The sequence below is a fragment of the Cucurbita pepo genome, chromosome LG04, assembly GCF_002806865.2.
Source record: "Cucurbita pepo subsp. pepo cultivar mu-cu-16 chromosome LG04, ASM280686v2, whole genome shotgun sequence".
Taxonomy (NCBI): Eukaryota; Viridiplantae; Streptophyta; class Magnoliopsida; order Cucurbitales; family Cucurbitaceae; genus Cucurbita; species Cucurbita pepo.
This window is the reverse complement of record NC_036641.1, coordinates 8,903,963-8,917,307: the sequence shown is the minus strand read 5'-3', so window position 1 is coordinate 8,917,307 and position 13,345 is coordinate 8,903,963. Positions and strand designations below refer to the sequence as shown.

Sequence of the window (13,345 nt, the reverse complement as noted above, 5' to 3'; positions counted from 1 at the left end):
TATAATAAGCAAACATCCCTCACTCACGTTCTCGTATAAATTAAGCAAACATCCAACCATTTATCCTAAGATGAATAATGAGGAGAATCAAATCTGTCAAAGTATATGAACTATGTCATAATTATTTCAACTTGTTTCATACTTAAACTAACACAAAAACATTAGATTAGCAACGCTAATTAGCTAAAAGTTTTTGTGTTTTTTTATTGTCCTATGATAAGATATATAAAACAGGAGCAAAAGAATGGAAGTCCTCACATCCTCATGATGACAATGTAACAAACAAACAGGTCGAGATGAACACTAAGAGAACTCTATAGATGAGAAACAACAATAACAAATATAAGTCAGAACAAAAAGATCCAAACCAAGTAGAACAGTAAAATAAGCATCCCGACAACATAGATTGAATATAGCTTAAGGAGATTGAGGACGAGACCCATGAACCTAAGAGCTACGTTCTTAAGGAGATTGAGGACAAAACCCATGAACAAACTAAACTATTTAATCCGACTATATTATTATAAAAATCTATATCGGTCAGAGAGAACAATAAAATCCACTACTGTGGTTAGATTAGATTAGAGGTTAGATTAGATTAGAGGTTAGATTAGAGGCCAAAGCAATTAAAGCATTTTGGGGGAGACTCATAAAATTGGACTTCCGCCAAATAAGGAGTTAATTGAACTTTAGAAAAAAAAATACCAAAAAATATTTCCCACTTTCAAAAAAAAAACCAATCACCATCGAACACGTGTTGAACAAGCATTGGACCTTGAGACGCCGAAGAGAACCGACACGTGAAATTAACAATCACACCATCGAAATCCCCAAAACAGCCCCACGTCCAGGTGATAATCTCACAAAATTTCAAAGGGCAAAATAGGAAGGAAATAAAAATCTCCAAACCACACAAATCCACAAATCCCACGAACTCCTTCGCATAAACGCAGCCTTCCTCTTTTCGTTCTTCGCTTTCGAAACGGAAACTCAAAACTCTCTCCCATTTATAAACCTCTTCTCTTCGTCTCTCTCACATTCCCAGATATAAAACATCTCGATTTTCAAACTCTTCCCGCTCCCCCATCAATCCTTCAACTATTTCTTTCTCTTTATCGCAATTTTTCCACATCTTTTCTCTTCGATCGACGGGAAATTCATCGCTCCATTCTAGGGTTTCCCCATTTGCGAGAGGTCTGTTTTTTTTCTTCTTCTTAATTTCTTGTGGTTGGTATTTCGATCAACGGATCGTGTGTGTTGTGGACTATCGGTTGGGTTTTGATCTAGCTTTCATGTCGGTTTTGCGGCTTGCCTTCCTCATCTGGTTCCTAGGGTTTGTTTAGTTAGATTTGATTGTGTGGGGTCGTTGTAGATACCCCCGGCTGAGGGGTTTTTGTTACCCCACTAATGATTGATCTCTTGGTGGAATGGTCTTGTATGATCCCTGTATTTCGTTTGACCTTTATCGATATATCTTCAAGGAAGTGCGTTCGTGAGTTCCGTACATGATGTATGGAGTACTATTTTTAGTTAATCAATGAACATGGAGGCTTGGTTTGTTTATGATTCGAGGATATCTGTTCATGTTTTTGGGCTTGGGCATTGAAAAAAACGCGAAAAACGGTGGTTTTGGGACTTTTTTAAAAATAAATATTTTGGAGAAAGAATTTAAGGAGTCGAGTTCCGTCATTGCAGAGATTTACTATAAGGAATGGCAGATCAAGGCTTGGAAGGAGCCCAACCCGTCGATCTTAAAAAGCACCCTTCTGGGATTGTTCCTACCCTTCAGTGAGTTCTAACTTTTCCAACCGCTTGTGTCTTCTATTTGTGTATGATAGTTTGTCTTCTATTTGTGTATCATAGTTTGTTTTTGTAGGCCAAATTATAGCGTTTCATCAGAGTATCAAGTGGTGGGTTCTTTTATTTATTTATTTATTATTTTTTTTTTTTACCAATTTACAACGAGAAATTGATCATGGACGTTTGAAGTGATTTATATCCAGAAATTGGTTTACTTAGGAAAAGACAACAGTTTAACCTTTTGGTCTAAGCGCCATATACACCTCTAATATTGACCTGATTTTACTTTCAAATTTGTCGACATTGAATGGCGTAAAATACTCCCAATCTCTTCTCTCCCCCGTCTCTCTTTCTCTCATGCACACACAAACAGGGAACCTAGCTGTAGATTTTGGTAATAATTAAAACTTAAATCGAAATTCTCTGGATAAGTTGTATCCACCTATGAGTTAAAATATTTTAGTTTCAAAAAATTGAAAATATGGACTGTTGCAATTGCAATATAAATTAATTTCAACATAGATCGTAGAATGTGGGGGTTTGCTAACACTTATACTGAAGCAGACAACCTTTCGTCGAAGACTTTAATACAAACAAGGAATTCCCTTTTGTGAAGTACAATGTAGTCATCAAATGTATATTTGTTTTGGATTTTCTACAGGAACTCCTTGTATATACTATATTTTTAATGTTTCTTGTTGAGTGTACAATCTGTTGTATTGTGTCTAGGAACATTGTGTCAACAGTAAATCTGGACTGCAAGTTGGATCTTAAGGCCATTGCTCTGCAAGCCCGCAATGCCGAATACAATCCCAAGGCAAGTGGTGTTTTATGTGCTACTCATCATGGACGTCAAGAATCCCATTTTCAGGGTGAAATATTACTATTTCCTTTTGAATTTGAACTTTTAAGAATCTCAATTTCCATTTCAATGACAGCGTTTTGCTGCTGTTATTATGAGAATAAGGGAGCCAAAAACCACCGCATTGATATTTGCATCTGGGAAGATGGTAAGCCATTTTCTATCTAATTTCCAAATGAGAGGTGATGAGACAAGAGTTGGCCAGCCCTATGGCAGTTGATTTCAGTGATTTACTACACTTTTTTTTTTCTGACTGTCACCAAAAATCTTTTGTCCATTTTTGTGTTGGACATGGGCAGGGGACAGGTTGACTTGATAAAATTTGATGAGAAAATAGATAAGAAAAGCTAATGGACCAAACATGACTTATCTTATTAAGACTATTCGTATAAACCCATCTGAAAGAAATCATGATGGGAGGGCCCTCCTTCTTCACTGTTCTGCTACTAGCATATTACATTCTTTTGGTGTTAACTTTACTAGTTTTGTAAATTTTGAAGTATTAGATATATCAATACCCACATATATTGTAAAAAAAAAATGTTATCCGAATGCATCTGTATCCTACGGTTGTTTTAGAAATTGCCATGTTACCATATCTGTATCATGTTGTGTTATCTTATATCTATGTCCTGTTTTCATGTTCAAGCTTCTTGGATAATCATCTATTTCTACTCGAACCTCTTTTGGTTCAAATTCAAAAGGGAAAAGAACCAACAACAAAGATACGTGTGGACTGATTTAGGTTGATGGTTTAATGAGACAGAGGGAATTTTCCTATTTGATTTGTGGCATAATCGTGTTTCATGTCTATGTGAACCCATGGCATGGCCAATGTTTTATTACATAATAATAATCTCAAACCCACATATTGTTGAAGTTATTATGGCTAAGAAGTTCGCATCTCACCTTTTTTCCTAGTGAATTAAAATTTTTTTAAAAAAAATCATAACCTCAATCCAATATTTATGGTTTATTCTTTCAATGCTCTTTGCACGAATTTAGGTCAAGTGAGTCTGCTTAATGTGCCACTATAGTTATAAGGATGGTTTCTTTTTCTTGTAAATCGGTTGTTGCACTTTCGGAGTATCTTGTTTTAGCTATTCAGATGTATAATGTGGTGTAGGTCTGTACTGGAGCTAAGAGTGAACAGCAGTCAAAATTAGCAGCAAGAAAGGTATTCAATGTCTTTCAGGTGTTCTATCCTAGTTTGATGAGGTTGTAAAATCATTTTACACGCCCTGATTCAGTAACACAATTAGTGTCCAGAAACAATGTTTTTAATTTTAAAAATATTTTCACTGAAAACCAAAAAATATGGGCAAAAAAAAAATAGGTGTGGAGAATAGTTGATAGTCTTCATCTTATTGTAAAAGAATGTTTGTATGAATAGTTACTATTTACATATTTATAATCGTTGATGTATTCTCTGAGGTTAAATTGTATCGTCAGTGATGTTCAGGTAAATGATTTTCTTATTAATCTAAAAGCTGTTGGGGCATCTCATGCATTTACACCCTTCTTTTTTAGATGAAGCTATTTTGTATCTGATATTATCTTGTTTCCTCTTTCCAGTATGCCCGAATTATTCAAAAACTTGGTTTTCCTGCCAAGTTTAAGGTATGTGCTTCTTTCCCCCTCGGTAATAATGATAGAGAAAATAAGATGTAGACACAGTTCAGTTTTTTTTAAAAAACTTCATTATTAAAACTAAATTATATACACATTTATTCGCACATATTTGCCAATTTCTTGCGTGCATATCACTGCAAATGCCATTGGACAGTCTTTGAGATCCACAATCTTTTACACATATAAATTGCACAGTGAATTACCTCATGATGCGTTTGTTTTTAATCTGGTGCAGGATTTTAAGATTCAGAATATTGTTGGTTCATGCGATGTTAAGTTCCCCATAAGACTTGAGGGTCTTGCATATTCTCACGGTGCCTTTTCAAGTGTAAGCTCTAGGTCTTTATCTTGGTCTCTATGTGTATCTCTATGTGTATTTAATGGGAACGTTATATTCCCACACTATTAAATTTGTTAGAGTCTGGACGTCCATTGTTATTCAAGCATTTTTCTACTAGAAATCCTGACCTTTTTGGTGCTTGACTTGAATGTATATGTACATGTATATGTTCTTTACTATGATTCTTCAATTTCTTTATGTGATTCTGTGATTTGAATTTTTTTCATGAGGAACTAGTACGATAATGATTTTTCATGCCTTAAAAAGTTTGCGATGGTACTGAGGCTTGTGGTGTTCTGAGTGACATAAGCTAAATTATTTGTCGTGATAGTGATTGCTTGAGATGAATGGAATCCTTGAGAGTTACTATTATTTTCAATGTTTAAATTGCCTCATTGTAATTGACATTCCCTATATATTTTATTAGGTTAAACATTATATTTTGATGTTGAACTGGTTAGATATATGGAATATAACTTTATATTAAAACCTTGGTCTCCATTTCTTTTCAGTATGAACCAGAGTTATTTCCTGGACTGATTTATAGGATGAAACAACCAAAGATTGTGCTTCTCATTTTTGTTTCTGGAAAAATAGTTCTCACTGGGGCTAAGGTAATGTTAGATTGCCATTTCCGTTCTCGTTCTTGAAATCAAAGTCTAGTATTTTTCTATCGCTCTGATTTTACCTGGTTAGACAGTGCTTGTGTAGCCTCCCTGTGCTTTGGTTTGACTTGATCTTTCCTCAATTCCTTCAGTTCAGTTTTTCTTAATACAATTATTCTTGTTGAAGTTAGAAGAATTTTAGTTATATTTTGCCTCCTAAATGAGAATGTTCGTAGACATTTTATAGGATGGAAGAAACTGTTGGTAGATGACAAAAGATTGTTAATTGTGTTATAATTTCTGATGAGGTAGATGTTATGAATAATTTTAGAATGTTGAGGGTATAGGTAAATAGCTAAAGAGTTTGTAAGCCAGTGGCTACGAATGAGAGTAATGGTAGGGTGAAGGCATAATGATTAGTTATTTTAGTTTGGCCTTGAATTTATTCTGTAGGGAGGTCTCTAAGTTCCTTGACTTTGATAATGGTCAATATAACTTTGCATCAATTATTAAAGATTCAACCCGATCTTGTGGATGTTGTGTGTTTTGAATCCTTCAGGTGAGAGAGGAGACATACACAGCATTTGAGAACATATATCCAGTGCTTACAGAGTTTAGGAAAAACCAGCAATGGTAAGATGCTTCAACCACAATCATCTTATTGCAATGTTTTCTCTCCCATTTATTCATTTGGACTGAATTTCTTGGCATGTGGAACTGAGTTTAAACGAATGATTAAAATCTCACTCCAACACAAAACCAAGCCTAAGGGGAGTTCTGTTTGCAGATTAAGCCTTCTGGGAGTTGATTTTCCTTCATGCTTTGGTGACAAACAAACTGACTGGCACGCTAGACACAAGCTTAGCCTGAAAGAAGTGTTACTTATCAAGAGTTCGCTTCCTGTTCGAAGATAAGGAAGGAGGGCTACTGATAGAGCGTTTACCACATCTTTTAGTGTCTGTAATAAAAGGTGGGGGGCGGGGTACTTTAGGCGGCAAATGGAGGGGGAAGGAAGGAAGGTGTGGGAACTTTTTTGATGCCGATATCTGTGATGTTATGTGATCAAAGTGGGGGATATGATATTGTGTATAGAACAATTTTTGTTCCATTAACCGACCAGACAATTATGCAATTTATATTAAGCTTACTACAGGTCATCTTTATATTAAGCTTACTTTTAATTCTGTTTTTCCATTCAAACTAATGTTGTTAGTGTTGTCTGTCCTTTTTATAAAATTTTAAAACACCCAACCACTATAATTCAGGTCAGATTGTCGGGATTATGTACACCGCTAGCCATGTCGAAAGCCAAACAGACAATGAAACAGGATAAAAAGAGAAAGATCTTAAAAGGGATTGATTTTAGGATTATAATTCAGGTCAGGTTGTCGGGATTATGTACACCGCTAGCCATGTCGAAAGCCAAACAGACAATGAAACAGGAAAAAAGAGAAAGATCTTAAAAGGGATTGATATTAGGATTATATTGTACTATTTCCCATCCTGCTTCCTACAAGAGATTTACAAGACAGGAAATGCCAAACCAGTAGAGTAAAAGAAACAGAGACAACAAACAGAAGCAAAAAAAAAAAGGTTGGGAAGAAGGATGAAAAGAACTTGATCTTAATAGATATTGAAAAGAAAAGAAAAAAGCCACTAAATAACTAAGGGTAAAAAAAACTACAATCCTAGAAACCAAAACCCTGTTAAAATGCCACCCACTTACTATAATAGACTCAAAAAGAAGACGAGAGAGAGGTTGTGACCAAATGAACTGAGACTGCACCACCACCACCACCATCATAACTCAGCTCTCACCACCATCAGCAGCAGTAGTAGTAGTAGTATTGTGGGATTTCATTCTGGAGACTAGCAAAGCAAGAAGACATTCCATAATTGTGGCCAAAATAAGTATGGAGAGAAGAACTAGCCAGTAGCTTGTTCCCTTTTTTTATATATCCAAAGCACCAAAACTTCTGACAACTCCTTGTACCAACAAGCTCCATTGAACTGCAGGCAGGCAGGAGAGGAAGAAGATGACTGAAATCCTGCACCACTTAGTATCCGTTTACTACACTTCTCTTCTCTGATGCTGTTGTTGTTGTTGTTGTTACTGGTCTAGCGCCCTTCGGGGCATCTCCAGTTTTCAAAACTGATCCGTTCTCGGCGTTCTTGGGTGTCTCCTCCTTTACTAAATCATTCGACAGTGCTTCAACTGGCTTTGGAGTTTTCATGTCTACTACTACTTCAGAGACATCCTTCTTCTCATCAGTAGGCTTTCCTTCCCAGACCTGCATTTTTAAAAGAGTATCAAATGCCATGAACAAAAACAACCTTGATTCGGAGAAAAGCATCCTGAACATGTTTCAGATATGCTCCGCTACCTGTTTCTTGAACTGCTGTTGCTTGGCTTTCTTCTCTTGAATGGTCTTCTGTCGGGTCTCGTAAAAACCAAAATCGTCCAAAATGCATGTTTTACTCACATGCTCCTTGAAGATTTTTACCATTTTAAGTCCAGGCTCGAGCTTGACCTGCACACACAACGTGTTTTTTTTACAATCAGTGACAAATAATATGACCATAAACGGAATTACAAGTTCCCAAAAACAACTACCTCTTGTGTATCCCTGCTGTTGGTAACAGGCTTGTTCTCATTGTTCTCAAGAATAATGTGTTTCAAAAGACTGTTGGGAACATCCTTCACGACATGCCACTTAACAGGGAAACAGCCGTTCCATTTGTCTTGTTGCCAGTATTCCAAGTTTTTCTGAAAGTCGACTGGTCCTACCATCTCAGCAAGGCCAACAAATTGCCCACTGGTATTGACCTATTCAAGGATGAACATGATATCAATTGCAAGGAGAAAAAACAATGAACGTTAGTAAAAAAATAACCATTTCAGTTAGTTACGCACCGAAAAGAAAAGAAAAACGGAGCAACCACCAGCCTTCTCTTGGGCTTCCTGGTATGCAGCGTCGAGTTTCTTGTTTCCATTAGGTGTGCTAGCCCAAACATTATATTTGATGCTTTTATGCACATCATCTTCGCTGTACGATTTAATAACAAAAAATTTGGCCTCAGCATATTCCTCAGGAAAATCTGCTTTGTTGTATTGATCCCGGTCTGGTGTGGACACCTTATCCTTTTCTTCATCGTCAGCTGCATTCGTAGGCAAGAGTTGTCCCTTCACAGTCAGAACACTTGGCACAAATCCCTTCTGGTTCTTGCCACCCTTAGCTCTTGGTCCCCTGTTAAGCTCATTCAAACCATCCATGTTTTCATTTCCATATCCATAATAACCACCATTTCGTCCCCTAGGCTTGTATTTGTTGTCCACAGCAAGCCAAACACGACCATTAGATCGTGAATCATAACCATGTGAAGCAAACCCTACACCAGATCGAACTGTATTTCCAAATTGACCGTACAATTTATTGGGGTACATCCTATTTATATAACCCTGGGTGGTATTCATTCCTGACATTGGTCTAGCATGGGGAAAACCCTGTATCACAAAAGAAGATGAAAGAAATATATTAAATGATGAGAATTCAGAAGGGAAAAGGTGCATAGACGTAGAAATAGGAAGCCTAATGATGCTTACTACATAATGAGAGCCTGGACGGAAACTAGGACTCCTTGAAGAAGGCATGTTGTTTGCATTAGTGATAGAAGAATTGATAGTAGAGCTACTGACAAGCCTAGACTGTCCATCTGAGTACATAGGACCATCTGTCCATGGGAAAGAAGATCTCAACCCGTCAAAACCATATCTCGGATCCTGATAACCCGAAGTAGGAATATGTCCTGGCAAAGCACCCCTAGCATATGCATTAGAACCAAATGTTGAATTTTGATATGCTGATTTTAAGGGAGCTGCACCGTTATTCCCTTTTGTTCCACCACCATTCGTCAAGCCATTACCATTGGGATTAGCTGTGTCCACTGAAATGGGCTTTTGCTCTGTGGCTGCAGGGGTAGAAATATCTCCCTGAGATTGAGGAACTGTAGTAGGACTAGGAGTATACTGCCCACTGGTTGGAGTAAGAGGTTGAAAATAAGGGGGATATTGATAGTGCTGAGGTCCATACAGCTGACCGTCATTCCCCATAGAGGGAACCGGAGAAGCTGCAGGTGAATAGGGACCGTACGGTCCATATCCATAACCATGGTGATACATAAGAGATCCATTATCCCCGTAGACACCCTGAAGAATTGGCAAGAAAAACAAAAACACAGCAGATTAGAACAGTTCAATTTGGTAACAAGTGAAATTGTGGAGAAAAAATCAGTAGCGATAACTTACAGAAGTCATTTCAACCCCATCTGAATTAGTATATCTAGAATAATCCTCCCACTCATTACCAGCCCCATCATAACCTACAAAACAACCCTCAGGAAGTTAGAGATAATGAGTACAACTTATTAGAACATATTTTATTAGTATATGAACTTGAATGCATAATAAAAGGATACCGTTTCAAGAGAAACCACTCATACAATCAAATTCTAGCATCCATAAATTAACATACCTCCATAGTAATAAGATGGGTATCCATTCGGTACATAGCACATGTTTGGATCCACAAAGTCCTGTAAAAATGGAGTCACAGACCGTTCATTTGGAATCTGACCAATAGCAGCATTCCCAGAATCAATGGACCCATATTGATTAGCGGTTGGCTGCAAAAACAATAAAAAATCAGCAGTCAACTCATGAAAAACGAAGTATAAGCACACAACTAATCCAAATCTCACCAACTCGCCCTAATTAGATAAAGTTGACACAAAAAGGACAACTTGAAACAGGCAATATTTCTGTTGTATGCCTATTTAATTGAAAATATTTACTAAAAGACACTCATAACGGGGCTATCAGTGAACTTCAATCTTCTTGCAATACATCTACAAGAAAACAGAACTTCAGCTTCGAATCTAGGAAGCAGTACCTTTTTCGTTGACTCTGGAATCTCAACAGGCTTGGCCTGAGCGTCCAATGACAACTTCTGCAGCAAATCTGCAGCTTCTGTAAGAATCAGAAGTAAAGGAAATACACACTTCGTGCCACAAAATCAATATACACTCAAGATCACCAAAAGTCATTCAAAAGAACGAAAGATGGGCAAAAACATTACTTTCACGTACAAACCCAACTAATAAAATTAACAAGAAAGAAGTAATTCAAAAAGATGCGAAAACAAATCAGATCCCATCATGGAAACAACACAGAAACCTTCAACAGCCAAACGCAAACGAAGATAAATCAACTACGCTACTCCCATAACCACAGATCAAATAGAAACCCAAAACATCGAAGGTTAGCTAAATAACAAAACTATCCCCAATAATCTCTAATCCCCCCTGGACAAAATACTCCAACCTAAATACAAACCCAGAAAAGCACGTACATAATCAAGAAAAGAAGAAAACCACATCACAGATCTAGAAATCAAAATCAACAAGCATCATAAACCAAGATCCAATTCGAAACAACAAAAGGGCACACACAAAAACACCGAAAACAGAAAACCCATATGAAATCCGAAAGTAAGGATACGATCCGTAGAAGGAGGCGAAGCAACGGTAGCCATGGAAGTAAATCTCGCAGAGACAGAGGAAAGAACAGGATGGAGGGAGCTGCTGAAGAGCTGGCAATGAAAATAAACCAAAAAAAAAACCCTAAAATCCCAAAACAAGAACTGGATAATGGAAGACGAGGGTTTGGAGATGAAAATCAGAGGGAAAAAACCCTAAAGAGAGAGAAAAAAAGGAGGAAGACAGAGAAAGAGAGAGAAAAAGATAGAGAGGGAGAGAGAGAGAGAGAGAGAGATGGGGTGGGCAAAGGGGAACCAACGGGTCTCGCAGCCGCCAGAGGGTTTCTTCTGGGTTTCGGGAAGAAAATAAAGAGAGGGTTTTGGACACCCAAAACGGTGATTCAAATAGCATACACAGAGACCCTCGCTTCAGTTCCAAAACCCTCACCCGCGGGTGATTTATCCCGACTTTCTATTCGGTGGAATTCCACGTGCCTGGTTTTCAGTGGTGTGGTGACGCGGAAAGGAAGACTTAGGAGAAGTCAAGGAAGGGGTTTGATTGGTGGGTGATGTAAAGATCGGTAAGGATAAGGGAAAGAGAACGTGGTGGAGTTATTGCCACTTAGCAGACGAAAACCTAATTGGGAAAGGACAATGGTGTCCCTATCTGGGATGGGATTTTACACTAATCCCCCTAATTCTGGAAGCCAAAATCTTATTCCAATTACGGACGGGGTATCCTTATCCCGGTTAGGGTTATCTCTATCCTGGATACCGAACCTTAGCCATTAAGGCTTCGGAATCTTCTCCTGCATTCTTTGGTCGCTAACAACTAGTTGCTTGACTTGAGAAGGAGACCATCTTAGATCGTGTTTGAATTTGGGCTAAATCTTGCAATTATTCCAAAATTATGGGCCAAAATTCGAATTTAAAAAATGTTCAAACAACCCTACCCAAACTGTACACTAGTTGTCACGGTCATGCTCGTCTAAGCCATGTTGTCCATGTCTTTTCATATTCTAGTAAGTATGACGTTTCAGAAATATCATGTCTAGGTCTCTCAGACATGAAATACCTCAAAATTTACTATAGAGGAATACGACTAGTTGTCAATTTCTCCCTACCCAAGGTTATATACTATAAACCGTTGTTATTTCTCTCTTGTTTGCTTATATAACGTCTCTTTCGAAAATCTCTCTGTCCTCGTTTTTCTAAAACCTTCTCTTAAAACTGAGACCAGAGGCTCGAGCATACGTCGCTTGGCCGTAGACGACGCAAGAACGAATTGGCTTAACTCACTTGTCGTTGGAAAGTGAGTGTCGCACAATCGCAAGTCTGCTGCCATTAAAAGTGCGATTGTGACACTAGTGTCGTCAAAGCAGATGGGAGCAGACTCGTAATCGTGTGGGCGCCTTGTTATGCAATTGAAGTGACAGATTTTGAACGAGCGGTTTGCTTCTCTGGAGAAAGATGCGCTTGTAAGGTGTGCAATTAGATCAATTTTGAAGACAAGGTTCAGGCAGGATGGAAGGATTCGGTTGTGGTCTGACATGTTGATCACCGACCCCAACCTGAAACAAACTGCCCAAGATGGAGGAGCAGAATAGGCCGCTAGCCGGTTAGAATAAAAATAATTACTAATATTAAAATAAAACTCAAATATATTACCATAATTGACATTTTAAAATATATATATTAAAATATAAAAATTACAATAGTATTTAATATTTTATTTAGGTAGATTTATTAGATGTATAAATTTATTTGCTGAATTAATAAAATAAAATAAAATAAAATTTTAATTTTGTATAAATTGATATGGTTTTTTTTATTAATTATGGGGCTGTATATTTCTTATTTTTTATTTACTTTAAATTATATAAGGTAATATTATGATTTATTTTTATTACTGTCTTTTTGTTTTTTTTTTTTTAGATTTTTAGTATTATTATAATTTAAACTTTGTCTTTATTTATTTATTAAATAGATAAATTTGACTTTTAAAATTTTGTATTAAAAGAGCTAACGTAAGCATTTATTTGAGTGTATATATGGAAATGGTTATTTTTTAGATTATGAAAATGATTATTTTAAATTTTTAAAATTTAAAATTCTTATTACCGTTAACATATTTAAATTTAAAATTTTAGAAATTATTATATTTTTAAAATTTTGATTTTTATGGAATTCTCAATATTTGAATATTTTATAACAATTATATTTGATAAAAAAAAACATTAAAATTACAATTTAGCCGCTCGTACTTAGAAAAAAATTACTAATTAATATTCTAAAGATTTTTTAAAAATTTAATACGTGGGATTGAAAATTTGAACATCTGACCTTTCAAACGATGATATATGTCTTAATAACTTGTTCTTGATTTGAAATCGAATTAGCTCGTTTGTTGTCGATGCTTCACTGGATAAACTCATGAATATCATTTAATCACTGGGGATCGAGAGGATGAGAAGTTGTATGAGTAAAAATTTGTGTTCGTTGTGTCGGTTAGAGGTTGTTGGGTTGTCGTCGGAAGTGGTCGTGGACAAAGGAAGAACGATGGGAGGAGGAG

The 13,345-nt window shown here is 36.7% G+C and overlaps 2 protein-coding genes across 2 annotated transcripts; one reads left to right on the top strand and one right to left on the bottom strand.

The window, feature by feature from the left end:
• Nucleotides 1–932: 932 nt before the first annotated feature.
• On the top strand, nucleotides 933–6,404 carry LOC111794043 (TATA-box-binding protein). Its single transcript, XM_023676155.1, has 10 exons — nucleotides 933–1,194; nucleotides 1,696–1,788; nucleotides 2,530–2,617; nucleotides 2,739–2,810; nucleotides 3,789–3,839; nucleotides 4,238–4,282; nucleotides 4,530–4,622; nucleotides 5,147–5,248; nucleotides 5,799–5,872; nucleotides 6,027–6,404. Coding segments are annotated over exons 2-10 (603 nt in total). The 5' UTR covers nucleotides 933–1,194; nucleotides 1,696–1,711; the 3' UTR covers nucleotides 6,028–6,404.
• A 281-nt stretch (nucleotides 6,405–6,685) lies between these two features.
• On the bottom strand, nucleotides 6,686–11,154 carry LOC111794042. The gene is made up of 9 exons (XM_023676153.1): nucleotides 10,797–11,154; nucleotides 10,189–10,265; nucleotides 9,772–9,922; nucleotides 9,546–9,619; nucleotides 8,844–9,446; nucleotides 8,154–8,744; nucleotides 7,854–8,066; nucleotides 7,624–7,770; nucleotides 6,686–7,530 (listed from the first exon to the last, which is right to left on the bottom strand). The coding sequence occupies exons 1-9, from the start codon at nucleotides 10,828–10,830 to the stop codon at nucleotides 7,297–7,299; spliced, it is 2,124 nt and encodes a 707-aa protein (XP_023531921.1). The 5' UTR covers nucleotides 10,831–11,154; the 3' UTR covers nucleotides 6,686–7,296.
• Nucleotides 11,155–13,345: the final 2,191 nt, after the last annotated feature.